The 14,080-nt window shown below is 48.2% G+C and overlaps 1 protein-coding gene across 6 annotated transcripts in view; it reads right to left on the reverse strand.

Moving 5' to 3' along the window:
• Positions 1-14,080, reverse strand: part of FHAD1 (forkhead associated phosphopeptide binding domain 1) — a 123,243-nt gene that overhangs the window by 88,250 nt on the left and 20,913 nt on the right. For all 6 annotated transcript variants that reach the window (XM_049618037.1, XM_049618035.1, XM_049618034.1 and 3 more), the window contains exons 3-4: positions 10,596-10,802; positions 2,002-2,269 (exon numbers count right to left, since the gene is read on the reverse strand). In XM_049618037.1, the coding sequence (XP_049473994.1) occupies positions 2,002-2,269; positions 10,596-10,802 (475 nt within the window). The remainder of the gene's footprint in view (positions 1-2,001; positions 2,270-10,595; positions 10,803-14,080) is intronic.

Consider the following 14,080-nt stretch of genomic DNA (forward strand, 5'->3'; position numbering starts at 1 on the left):
ATGGGGAGTCTTATCCACACTAGACAGAGCTGACCTGTGTAACCAGCAGGGTATTGCAAAAATGACACAGCGGCTTCCGAGGCTTGGTCCTAAGAGATGTTGTGGTTTCCATCTTGCTCTCTTGGGCCACCTTTTCAGGAAGAGCCAACTGCCATTTCAGGAGGACATTCCAGCAGTTCTCTGGATAGGTCCGTGTGGTGAGGAACTGGGGCCTCCTGCCAATAGCTATGTGAGTGCGCCATCCTGGAAGCAGATTCTCCAGCCCCAGTCAAACCTTCAGATGACTGCAGCCCTGGCTGACAGCTTACCTGCAGTCTTATGAGAGACCCTGAGCTACAGCCACCCTGCTAAGCTGCTCCCAAATTCCTGACCCACAAAAAGAGTATCAGATAAAAAACCCACGTCTGGGTTTTTTGTTTTAGTTTGGGTTTTTTTTGTTTTGTTTTATTTTGCTTTAGGCCACTACAGTGTTTTGTTTCTGTTTTTTTGGGTTTTTTTTGAGAGAGAGCGAGAGAGCATGTGTGCAAGCAGGGGAGGGGTAGAGGGAGAGGGAGGGAGAGAATCTTAAGCAGGCTCCACGCTCAGCGTAGAGCCCAACATGGGGCTCGATCTCACGACTGTGAGATCATGACCTGAGCCGAAATCAAGAATCAGAGGCTTAACCAATTGAACCACCCAGGCAGCCCCTTGGGCCATTAAGTTTTGGGAGAATCTATCATGTAGCAATTGATAACATATACACCGCATGTTAATTTTTACATCAAAAAGACAAACACTGTTGAAATATTTAGGAAGAAGGCTACAGACGTGTGAAATTTATTTTGAAATGCATCAAAGATGGATTAATGAATGAATAGAGGGATGGATAGACAGATATGCAGTAGAGAGTACAGCAAAATGTTAATGGTGGAATTAGGTGGGAGGGTCTCTGTAAAATTCTTTTTACTTTGCAGTATGTTTGAAAATTTTCATATTAAAATGAAAGGGGGAAATGGCTGAGTAATTTCTCGACTTCATTTGATGTTGATGGTCCACAAGGGTTCATTTGATGATGATGATGATGATGATAGTGGTGAATATAACTGCATTTCATTTACTCCTCAGTTTGTATATTTCACAACAATAACTATTATTTGAATGGCTGAGGGAGGTGATCAGGTGAATGGTCTTGAGTGACACCAGGCGAGGGTGTGGAGCCACAGAGAGACCTGGGGACCCAGAGGACAGAGAATGGGATCTTCACATCACAGGCATGGAGGAAACCGGGGTCATGCCAAGGACTAAGTCAAGTCAAGCTGGCTACTCTGCCAGAGAGGCCAAGAGGATAGTGACAGATAGGAAGTCCCCTCCCCAAATGTCATGAAGCCTTCAGGGGAAGAGGGTGAGGGAAGGAAACTGTGAAGATTGGTCCCCAAAGTGACCAGGCTGTGAATGATAGTCACCGAGATAACTAGCCTTAATCGGACTGAAAAATGTTAGATCAGACTAGATTGAATATGTCACGTCTGGGATGTAATTTTCCTCAATGAGCCTCAGCCTCCTGTCATCTGTGAAATGGTAATAAAATATTTAAAAGCTCCTAAGGCTGTTGTGGGTGAGGGGCATTTCGGCTGCCCATATTTCTGCACATCTGAGTCAAAGTTGTAAGTTTACAGCCTGCTATGTATTCAGATACACACACACACACACACACACACACACACACACACACACACACAGACACACACCCACGCCTGCACGCTCGCCACAGGGGTACCGATGTGTGTATTTGTGCAGAGCACAAAGTCTGGAGGGTCAGGCCCCAGAAAGTCAACAGGGGGTGCTGGGTGGTGAGGGTGACAAAGGATCTTTAACTGTTTTCTTACTTTCTGTTTATCCCCGAGTTTTCCATAATTGACTATGTTCTACTTTCAGAATCGGAAAAAATAAGCAAAAACCGAGACCCACCCGCGTGGCTATAAGGCCATCCCCAAAGCCACCACTGGAAGCGTGAGCGAATACCTTGCTTGATGATGGGAGGCCTGTGGATGCCATCCATCACAAAGGAGAACATCTTCCCTCCGGCGCTCATGGGCCGCTTGTGACAGGCAGGAGGGACCATGGTGGGCCTGGGAACCCCCTGGGACCAGCTCCTCTGCACTGGTGCTGGCCGGATCCCCAGGGGGAAGGGCATCTGCAGAGGTGGGGGGGACTGTTGCGACTGCTGTGTGGCCGCAGGTGGCTGTGGTCTTGGCCAAGGTACCGGGCCACTCATCCATGGGGAGGAGACCTGCAGGGGCAGAGAAGAGAGTCAGAGGAGGTTCCGATCAGCTGGGGGTGGTCTCCACCTTTGTCCCAGACATATAATTGCTGCCCTAGGGCTCAGCTTCTAAGTCACTTCCCCAAGGAACCCCCCCCTCATCCCCCACCAGACCATCCCCAAGTTTGGGATGGCAGGCCCCACCGTGGGTCACATTGCACCATCACACCACCAGTTCCTGGGGACAGCCTTCATGCGGCCGAGAGGGTCACAGGCATCACCCTGTTTGATACACCTAACACTCTGTCACGAGACTGAGGCTGAGCGAGACCTTGTGACTTTCCAAGATCCTAGACTTGCTGGTGAGCCTCTGAGCTGGTAGAACGTCACCTCCAAGAGGATAAGGGCTGTCTATCTTGCTCACCCCTGTGTCCTCAGCACCTAGAATAATGCCTGGCACATACAGAGCAGGCCCTCCAATACTGCTTCAAAGAATGAATGAACAAATCCCTGAGATTCACACTGGGCTCTTCAGGACCGCCAGCCTGCCTTCCATCCACACTCTGCATCTGCTGGGCACTTCTAATGCCATCTGCCCCTCTGAAGCCAAGAGCTCTGGGATGGCAGGGACCTCGCCTGTCTCATTAACCTTTGATCCTCAACATGTACCACACCCGACTCTTGGGAAATGCTCCATAAACGTCTACCGAGGGATTGTTTCATCATCTGACCCTTGGAAGAGGCCTGCGGCTACTTTATATGGGAAGCACACCCAACCCCATCTAATCGTGGACAGACACGTGCTGAGGGATGCTGACACCTGGCTTCTGCCTGGGTTTAACGCTTCAGTGGTGGTTTCTCCCTGGTCCTAGTGGTTCAACCGTAACATTGGGGTGTGCCATCATTTATTGTTCCTTCCTTATCTATTTCTCACGATAGTCCTGCCGAGCAGAACTCCTATATTACAAAACGACTCCTATATTACAAACGAGGCATGGTGAGGTTAATGAATTTACCCAGGCTCAGGTAGTGGTGGGGAGGGAGTTGGGAATGAGGTCTGATGACCCCTGTCTCTGTCTCACCTCCCCCACTCCAATTCTCTTGGCAGAAAAAAACACACTGAGTTCAAAGGTTTGCCACTATGTAGGGCCACACATCTATTCCCCCCTGCCTGGAGCTCATGTGTCTCCTGTAGACAGGAGAGAATATGAACTCAGAGACACATAGTGAGAGAGAGAGAGAGAGACACTTCCAAATATGAGCACCTACTCATAGAACTTCCTACAGCTTCAGTTAGATTTAAGAGGAAGATTCTCCATTCGTTCAGGCTCTAGACTTTCCCCAGCAAGTCAAAGATCCTGTGCGTTCTCTCTGAAGACGTTTTCTTGGAGTCCGTGAGGACAGCGTTCGGGGATATCAAGCTCCAAGCTCCAACTGCCTGGGGACATCTGGCCCATCATTCATAATGACACTGGCCCACTTTAAACCTGCTTCAGGAACGGACTTGGCAGTGTTCCAGGGCTCTGTTTCTTCCGCGCACTTTTCCAGTTTCTCTCCAGTGTCAACATCTCAGCCTCTCCACCTGTGCTTTCTTCCTTTCGTTATTCCCCAGGGCCAGGGTGTCCCGCTCCTGCCCCGCACTAAGTTCCCCATCCATCCTGTCTCCTCCCCACCTCGGAGGGTCTGTCTTGCCTCAATTATTCCTATAACATTTTCCCACCAGTTAAATAAATATTCACTGGCCCATGGGCCAAAGGCGAGAAGGGGTAAATTCTAATGTGCTAAAAAACAAATCTGGAGGTTGCTGGGAGGCGTGGAAGAACTCCCCTTTTGTGCTGGGATCCGCAGGTCATACGCTCACCGCTAACTAACGGCAAGGGTGCCAGCGGGAGTGAGCCCGTCCGGCACGTCCAATACCAACCACTTCCCCAGGGGGCCGCCCAGACGCCACTCAGGTCTTTTGGAGCGTCTGGGGAATCCCCCGCCCAATCGCTGAGCAGCTTGTGGGTGGGGCTAAGCACTCAGCCAATCACATTCCCCGGCCTCAGTGATTGGCTCAGTGGTGAGGCGTGTGATCCAATCAGAGCCGAAGGGACCCAGGGAGCCCGTGGCCGGACACCAGGGTCTGGAGTGGTCTGCGGACTTGACAATGTAGCCTGCCTGAGGGAGCGGAGCCGAGGCATGGGGAGCTAGAAGCCGCTGTTGCTTTAATCGTGGTAAATCACACGTAACGCCACATTTGCATCTTAACCGTTTTTAAGCGTACGGGTCGGGAGTGCCAAGGACACTCACGTGGCTGGGAGACACATCTTCAGAAGGTTTCCATCTTACAGAACGGAAACTCTGTCCCCATTAAACACCACCACCCCCTTCCCCCTCCCCCAGCCCCTGGCACCCACCATTCCGCTTTCTGTCTCTGAATTTGACTCCTCTAGGGACCTCAGGCAAGTGGAACTGTACCTGTACCGCCTTTGTCTTTGGGCAACTGGCTGATTTCACTGAGCATTGTGTCCTCAAGGTTCACGCGCGTTGTAGCAGGTGTCAGAATTCACCCCATTTTGTTTAGCCATTTTGGGGCACTTGGGTTCCCATCGTCACTGGCTACAGTGATGATGGCTGCTGTGAACGTGGCGCTGCACGTGGGGAGCTGGCTTTGAGCCCTGGCTGGCTCGGTACCCTGAGCTGCTCAGCCCCGGTGAGGCCGGCTAGAGCTGGTTTCTGTCACTTGCAGCCCAGAGCCCTAATGATAGGGTCCCTAAGGGGGAAGGAGCCAGGGACATATACATGCACGAAAGCCTCCATTTGGCTTTTCGGATTCAAAAATAAAATTAAAAATTATAAGGCTTTTTGTTTTCTTTCTCAAGCTTGTTGGTTGAGGGTGGCTTTAGTTGGAAGGTAAAAGTTGATTTTCTCTGGTTTGCATGCTTGCTCTATAATAAGCAAGGTCAAGGTTTTCTCAGAAATCGCTGCCAGTACATAAGGAAACAGGCAGGGGTAAAACAAACACAAGAAAAGGACTCACGTTAAAAGCTAGTTCTGGGCTGTGCTCACATTAGAATGTACCCCGAGCTTGGGGTCAAGGTCAGTTATCAAGAAGTCTGTTTTTAGAAACGTGAGTTTAAAAATACATGCTAATGCCTTTTTTCTTTCCCTTTTCCCTTTTCTCTGACCATATGGTATGTTGCATGTTTTTTGTTGTTGTTGTTTTTCAGGGAGCATATGTTACACTCCTGATTTCTTCCACACTGTCTTTAAAATAGCAGGTTGTCAACCACCTGGATTAGCCAGGCCACACCCGCTACTGAATTTGTATCAGCTTGAACAAACACCCGTCAATAATTTACTCAAGAAAACATAACCCAATTTTTCAGATTATCTACTTGTTCTTTATGTTATCTTTCCAGTGTGTGCTTCTAGCCCTGTAAGGGGTGCATGTTGAATGGGACACCCTAAAATAATCAAGGGAGTTTGCATATTGCGTGCCTCCAAGACCCACACACGCTGCCAGGACGCCCCGGAGGCTGGGCAGACGGTGAGGCCGACTTTGCCCTTGGAGAGCCTGTCACGTGCTCTGCTGTTTGTAATTGCCGATATTTCTCCGGCGATGAGCCACCACGTCAGGAAGGCACCCGGGTGCCAGAGACTGTGTTGTGCTCTCATCTAATTGCCAGAACAATCCCAGAGGTGGGGGAGGCATTTTTGCCCCCATGTTGTGGATTAAGAAACTGAAGCTCAGAGAGGGTAAGTGACTTGCCCAAGGTCCCACAGCCGGGAAGCGATGATGCTGTTTGACTCTAACACCTGGGCTCTTACAGCTTCGAGCTTGTTTGAAGTCATGATTTTTTTTTATAACTGCTTTCCATACTCACAGAAGGGTCTTAGATGATCGGTTAACAGGGCATAGGAAATTTTCTAAGTTACAAAAAAGAAAGGAAGAAAGAGACGGTGTGAAAACCACAAGATGTTGCATGCGCTGCTTGGAATCGGGGTTTTCTAGGAACACTGATAACTCTTTGGTGGTGTTATTCACGTGGTACGTGCCGCGTGTGGGAAGCAGCCCAGAAGACCCCGGTCTTCATCCAGGCAGGACCGGGGAATGTCTGCTGCACGAGAGGCGTGCTGGGGCTACCTGCTACCAGCTCATGAGAGCCAGTTCTTTGTTTTTATTTAAAAAAATGTTTCTTTGTTTTTGAGAGAGAGACAGAGAAGGGCAGAGGGAGAGGGAGACACAGAATCTGAAGCAGACTCCAGGCTCTGGGCTGTCAGCACAGAGCCCGACATGGGGCTCCAACTCACGGACCGTGAGATCATGTCCTGAGCCGACATCGGATGCTTAACTAACTGAGCCACCCTGGTGCCCCCCATGAGAGCCAGGTATTAAATGCCCAGGAATTTTGTGAGCTGGTTGATGAGAAGCCATTAATAAAAATTAAATGATATGAACTTACAATTAAACGATAGTAGAAACAAAAGTAACATAGTTAACACTCACCCTTCCGAATTATATTACATTATTTTACTGCTCTCCATGCTCTTGAGGTGATTTAACCCTACATGTGCGTGCTACCTCACGTCTCCCTGTATCTCTGTATTCAGTGATGTTTCCCTGGTCTCTTGAGATTGGCCATGGTGGGAGTATTTACACCACAGAAATAGCAAACACTGTAAATCAGAGCTTGATCTGTTTTGTGTTGTCAACTGTCCACACTGAAGAAGGTTCTGGAGAAAATGTTAACAATGCAGGGCACCTGTGTGGCTCAGTCGGTTAAGGGTCCAACTTCGGCTCAGGTCACGATCTTGACGGTTCGTGGGTTCGAGCCCCACGTCGGGCTCTGTGCTGACGGCTCAGAGCCTGGAGCCTGCTTCGGATTCTGTGTCTCCCTCTCTCTGCCCCTCCCCCATTCTCTCTCTCTCTCAAAAATAAATAAACATGAAAAAATTTTTAAAAAAAAGAGGAGAGTTCTGACACTTGCTACAACACGGATGGACCGTGAGGACATTACACTCTGTAAGTGAAGGGAGAAGGTCACCAACGGACAAACACTGTGAGATTCCACTTCTGTGAGGGGCCCGGAGCGGTCAAGTTCACAGAGACAGAAAGAGTGGCGGCTGGGGGAGCAAGGAAGAGGGAGGGAGCTTTCACGTAACAGGCACCGGGTTTCGGATTGGGAAGAGGGAGAACGTTCCGGAGATGGCTGTACAGAAGTGTGAGTGCAGTGACAGAACTATATGCTCACAAGAGGTTCAGATGGTAAATGTTTTCGGTATTTTGCCACCACTTTAAAATCTAAAAACGAAAAACGAACAAAAATAACGAAGTGCCTCCAAGGTTTGGGGGAGGGTGACAGAAATGGATGGAAAGGTTCTGGAAGCGGGTGGTAGGGACGGCTACGGAACCCCGTAAACGTGCAAACACCGAACGGCACACGTACAAACGGGTGAGGTGTGTGTGGTGCAAGTTATATTCGAGGAAGCTGTTAAAAGCAGGCAAGCAAACGTGGTCACGAGGAACCCTTTGGGGGTGATGAGTTTGCTCACTGCCTTGATGATGGTCCGTCTGGCACACGCCTAAGTCAAAGTCGATCAAGTTACATCCTTTAAACACCTGCAGCTTTCTTGCCTGTCAGTTTGTCTCCAAAAACCGGTTTTTAAAAAGCGGCACAGGGGCGCCCGGGGGGCTCCGTCAGTTAAGTGCCCCACCTCGATCTCGGCTCAGGTCATATAACCTCGCGGTTCGTGAGTTCGTGGAACACAGGGCTCCACGCTGACCTTGCGGAGCCTGCTCGGGATCCCCTCTCTCTCCTCTCTCTGCCCCTCCCCAGCTTGCACACTCTTAAAAATAAATAAAGTGTCTAAAAAAAAAAAGCGGCACAGTTTTCCATATACGAAGAACTCCTTGTACTTTTTAAAATGACGTCCCCTTTTGATGGATAGCTAGCTTTCAATTTTTGTGTCCCTATAAATAACATTTCCATAAATACCTTTGTGTGAAAGCAGGCAGATGTCGTCTGTCCCCCTGTCCCCTGCTGGCAAGCCACAGAATGAGAATCTCCCAGGCGGGGGGCCTGGGAACCTGTAATTTTATGGGACATTCCAAATACATTCTTATAATCAATCACACGTGTTTGACAAACATTGACTCACGCTTCACAGACTTGGGTTTATAGGCTTGGCGTTTGAGACTCTGTTTTCTTTGGTTCCTGAAACAATCTGTAAATGCTTTAGAGGAGGAGTTCCAAACTTAGGTTTTCCTTGTGTTGGGGGCACGTCGGAATCACCAGGGAGCTTGTGAGAACGCATATTCCCCAGTGCACACCCCGTTCCCAGGGAGGCTGGGGAGGGTTGCCAGATTTAACATAAATATATAGATTTAAAAAAATCTAGGGGCGCCTGGGTGGCTCAGTCGGTTAAGCGTCTGACTTCGGCTCAGGTTATGGTCTTGCGGTCCGTGAGTTCGGGCCCCACGTCGGGCTCTGGGCTGACAGCTCAGAGCCTGGAGCCTGCTCTGGATTCTGTGTCTCCCTCTCTCTCTGACCCTCCCCCCATTCGTGCTCAGTCTCTCTCTGTCTCAAAAATAAGTAAATGTTAAAAAAAATTTTTAAAAACCTAAATAAAATACAGTGTGTCCAATTAACTCTGAATTTCAGATAAACAACAAATAATTTTTTTTAAGCATAAGTGGCCTTTTGCAATATTTGGGATATACTTATACTAAACAATTATTTGGCGTTTATCTGCAGTTCAGATTTAGCTGGGTGTCCTGTATTTTATCTGTCAATCTTTTTAAAAAAGTTTTTTTTAACTTTTTAATTTATTTTTGAGAGACAAAGAGAGACAGAGCATGAGTGGCAGAGGGGCAGAGAGAGAGAGGGAGACACAGAATCCGAAGCAGGCTCCAGGCTCTGAGCTGTGAGCACAGAGCCCGACGCAGGGCTCGAACTCACAAACCGTGAGATCATGACCTGAGGTGAAGCTGACGCTTAACCAACTGAGCCACCCAGGCGCCCCATCTGTCAACCTTAAGTACGAGTCCTTGGGCCTGGGTGAGGCCCAGGGATCTGCATGCTTGGTCTGCTCCCCACAGGGTTTGAAGTACTGGGGGGTCCTTGGAGCCCACGTTGAACACTTGATCAGGTCAACAGCTTCCGGGTCGGGAGCCCCTCCTCGGTGCTGCCACAGGACCCCGGTACGGTTCATGAGCAAACACACTTTAATGATCTAAGGGGGATAAGGCAGCTGTGCAGTAGCAGAAAAATCTGTCCCCCATCTTCAAAGCCAAAGGTGATGGATGTGACATCGTGGCTCCTGCAGCCTGAGGGATCCTGTTGATCTGCCTGGGGTGCATATTTAGGGCTGCCTGAGGGCTCAAAACCCCAGGATTCTGTGTAGATCCTCTGAATTTAATTTATTTATACTTGGCCTTGTCCCCGAAAGGATTTTAAGCCTTGGAGGTCTGACTCAACGTAGCATTCTTGGGGGTGGTAAGATAAATGCACCATCTCTCTGGGACACGCATGGCAGAGATTCATTCCGTGCTCACCGGGAATGGACGCTGTGCTAGTTTTACGATTATAATCATCTCAACCCTCAAGATGAGCCTGCAAGGTCACTGCTGCCATTGGCCCCATTCTGTAGGTGAGGAAACAGAGGTTCTGAGGGGTCCGGTGGCTCGCTCAAGAGCACACAAAAGTATGCAAGTGGCAGAGCTGGGATCCTGATCAAAGCCCGTGTTGCTAACCCCCTCCTCCCGCCCCCATCCCACCTCTCTGGTAAACAGCACGTTCCTCGTGACTGAGGTTTAATGGGGAAGTTCTGTATTACATTTGGCTTAAACCGGGGCCACGTTCTGGGTCAGGACCCTGGGGACATTTCTGATCGGGGGCATAAGAACAGCTGCTATGCGTTGAGTGTCTGCTCCGGGCGGACGCTGACTTTCGGGCTCTACAGCCAGATTGATGCCAGGCCGTGCTGGCAAGCCCGAGACCCAGGCCTAGAAAGAACCCTGCTCGGGGGGCACAGAGCGAGGAAGCTGCAGACGGCTGATCTGCCTAAAAAGAAGCATCCATCTCTGAGTTTTCAAAAGCGCATCCTGCCTTCCATCTGCCCTGATCAAGCTTTGCATTTTCAGCAAAACGCTACGCTTAGTTCTGGGTTTGCCACGGTGCAAAATTTACATGTCATTCCAGGAAATGCCCAGAAGAGGGCGCGAGGACTCACGCCCCGCCAGGATCCACCGGGATAGGTGTGAACCTTGCCGGGTCCAGTCCATCAGGGTCACTGGTGTGCGTGGCGTGAAACCCGAGGGGCGCGCGGCGGACAAGGACCACCCTTTGGACGCACAGGGGTCTGGACTCACCGAGGATGGGTTTTCGATGACCAGTTCGTAGGTCAGCCCTCCAGACCCAAATCTCAGGATGTCTCCGGGTAGCAGCTTCACGGCCACATTCTGAATGTGGCACTCGTTGACGAAGGTGCCGTTTCTGGAATTGAAGTCCTGGAGAACAAAGCTGTCCTCGGCCTCATTATATTCAATGAGCGCATGATGGTTGTCGATATCAGGAGACTGAAATACATAAGGAAGGCGGCTGTAACCAAGAAAACAAGAATAAACGGCAGGGGCCCCTCACATTTACTGCTGAGCACTGGGTATCAGAAGGTGCTAGGCGCCTCGCCTGGCTGGCTGGTCACCACAGCCCTCATTTAAAAATGATGACAGGTGGAGCGCCTGGGTGGCTCGGTCCGTTAAGCGTCCGACTTCGGCTCAGGTCACGATCTCGTGGTCCGTGAGTTCGAGCCCCGCGTCGGGCTCTGGGCTGACCGCTCGGAGCCTGGAGCCTGTTTCAGAGTCTGGGTCTCCCTCTCTCTCTGCCCCTCCCCTGTTCATGCTCTGTCTCTCTCTGACTCAAAAACAAATAAACGTTAAAAAAAAATTTTAAATAAAATAAATAAATAAAAATGATGACAGGTAGAGTCAGGGAAGATAGCGACCCGGCCAAGGTCACATGGATAGTGTCTGGTGGGGCTGGGGTATGTCTTCTCTCTGACTCCAGACCCCAGAGCAGGTGCCCAAGTTGTTGGCTGGGGATCCGGCAGCACGGAGGCAAAGGGAACTCTGTGGAGTCTGGATGAGCACGTGTCTGGCCAGGGAATCGGCCACTTTCTATATCCCTGACCCCACATAGGTATGCTTTTGGTCGTCCCGAACGGCAGGACAGAAAGCAAAAATGGCCCCAAACCCAAACCAGAAAGGGTCACTTGGCAAGTGACAACTGTCCACCTTCCTGTAAGGAAAACACCAAGTTCATGGGATAAAGTACATAGAGTTAAACGGGGGGGGGGGGGGTGTTCCTAATGATTGGCGTTCATTAATTTTGTGTTCAACTCATTAAAAAAATAACATTTCAAAAAATATTACAGAAAATGAGAACCGGAAAAAAGCACAAAGAAGACATTAAAATCACCTAGGCTCCCATCCCCCCAGAGCCAGGCGCCGTGAACATCCTTCTAGTCTGTCTGTGCTTACAATCTTGTGAAAAAGTTGAAAGAAAATTGAGATCACAGCACATCACCTAGTTTTATAACCACCTTTAGAAAACCTTGGTGTGCAATGAAGATTGTCCCATGTGATTAGCTATTTCTATTGCTTCTTAAAAGCTACTCAGAATTTATCTAATCGAAGATGATCTTTTTTTTTTTTTTTTGTAAGTAGGCTTCATGCCCAGCGTGGAGCCCACTGCGGGGCTTGAGCTCATGGCTGAGATCAAGACCTGAGCTGGGATCCAGAGTCGGACACTTGACTCACCGAGCCACCCACGTGCCCCAATGATCTACTTTTTAATAGGAGGCGTGGTGTGATTACATTTCCAAAAAGAGAGGGACCCCAGACGGTGTGTCTGTGAATTGGCAGTGGAGGGCAGAAGGCTCTGCTGTAATTTCGCTTTGATCAGAAGACCGAGCAGGGCCCAGTGGCCAGAAGGAAATACCATATTCCCCTGGCCGTAGGGCTCTGGACTGTGGCTGCAGGGCATATGTGAAGCCTTTCTCTTTTCAGGACACTGCCTATGAGACATCCACTTCAGCCTGCGACTTTGCAATTATTTTCTAAATTTATCTTCTCGTGGGGCGCGTGGGTGGTTCAGTCGGTTGAGCGTCCAACTCTTGATTTCGGCTCCGGTCATGATCTCACGGTTCGTGAGATCAAGCCCCGCATGGGGCTCTGTGCTGACACTGTGGAGCCTGCATGGGATTCTCTCTTCTCTGTCTGCCCCTCCCCTGCTTGGATGCACCTGTGTGTTTTCTCTCTCTCTCTCTCTCTCTCTCTCTCAAAATAAATAAATAAACATTTAAATGTGTCCTCCTGGAGTGCCTCATCCAACTTCATACGAAGAGTACTTGCATTTAGAAATTGACAGTGAAGCCTCAAAATGCAATAATAACCAGTCACTTGTATCAATAATAGACTAATTGCTTATGTTATGCTGTTATATAACAATACAACAGCTTGTATTAATAGACTATATTAATTAAACATTACATGCCAGGAAATGTGCTAAGTGCTCTCCTGCATTATCCATTTCATCTACACAACAGCCCAAAGGGATAGTTCTCTATTTTGTAGATAAGGAAACTGAGGCACAGAATGATTACATTTGTGCAGAGTTACCCAGCTTGACTACCCTGGCTTCTACTCGGATTTGCTTGGTTCAAATGTCTGTGTTCTTACTCACTTTGCAAATTTTTATCATACACTTGGGCACTTAAAATATTGAAATGCAGAAAGAAAGCAGGAGTAACTATATTAATTTCAGACGGAAAAGACTTCAGAGCCAGGAGTATTCTCAGGGATAAAGAGAAGATACAAGGATATGATGATAAAGGAGTCAGTTCTCCAAGAAGACATAACAATCCTTAATTGTATATGCCTAACGATGAAGCATCAGAATAAATGAGGCAAAAACTGATAGAGGTTCAAGGAGAAATAGACAAATTCATTATGAGAGTTAGAGACTTCAACATTCCTGTTTCAGTAATGGACAGATCCAGCAGGCAGAAAGTTAGTAAGGATAAAGCTGAACTGAACAACACCGTTAATCAATTAGATCTTATTGACAGGTACAGACAATTTCACCAAACAACAACAAAATGCACGTTGTTCTCACACTCACATGGAACGTTCCCCAAGATAGACCCCATTCTGGGCCACAAACCATAACAAATTGAAAAGGACAGAAATCCTACACAGCATGCCTTCAGCCTACAATGGAATCAGACTAGAAATCAATAGCAGAAAAATAACTGAAAATGACAAAATATTTGGAGATTAAACGACACACTTCTAAACAGCCTGTGGGTCAAGGAGAAGCCTCGAGAAAAATTAAAAAAAAATTACCTAAATGAAATGAAAGTAAATGCAAATGAAAATACAACTTATCAGAATTTGTGGGATTCAGTGAAAGCAGGGCTAAGAGGGAAGTTTATAGCATGGAATGCATACATTGGGAAAGAAGAAAGACTTTAAATCAATAATCTAAGCTTTCACCTTGGGAAAGCCTAACCCAAACAGAAGAAATGAAGCAAAAATTCAGACAGAAATGAATGAAATAAAAAGCAGGAAAATAATAGAGAAACATCAGTGAAACCAAAAGTTGATTCTTTGAAAAGATCAGTAAAATTGACAAGCCTCTAGCAGGCTAACCAAGAACAAAAGAGAGAGAGGGTACAAGTTACTAAAACCAGAAATGAAAGAGAGAGGTTCACTACTGATCACATAAATATTAAAGATAACAAAGGGATATTATAAACAATTCTATGCCCACAAATTTGATAACTTAGACGAAGCTG

Source organism: Panthera uncia, assembly GCF_023721935.1.
Source record: "Panthera uncia isolate 11264 chromosome C1 unlocalized genomic scaffold, Puncia_PCG_1.0 HiC_scaffold_4, whole genome shotgun sequence".
Lineage (NCBI taxonomy): Eukaryota > Metazoa > Chordata > Mammalia > Carnivora > Felidae > Panthera > Panthera uncia.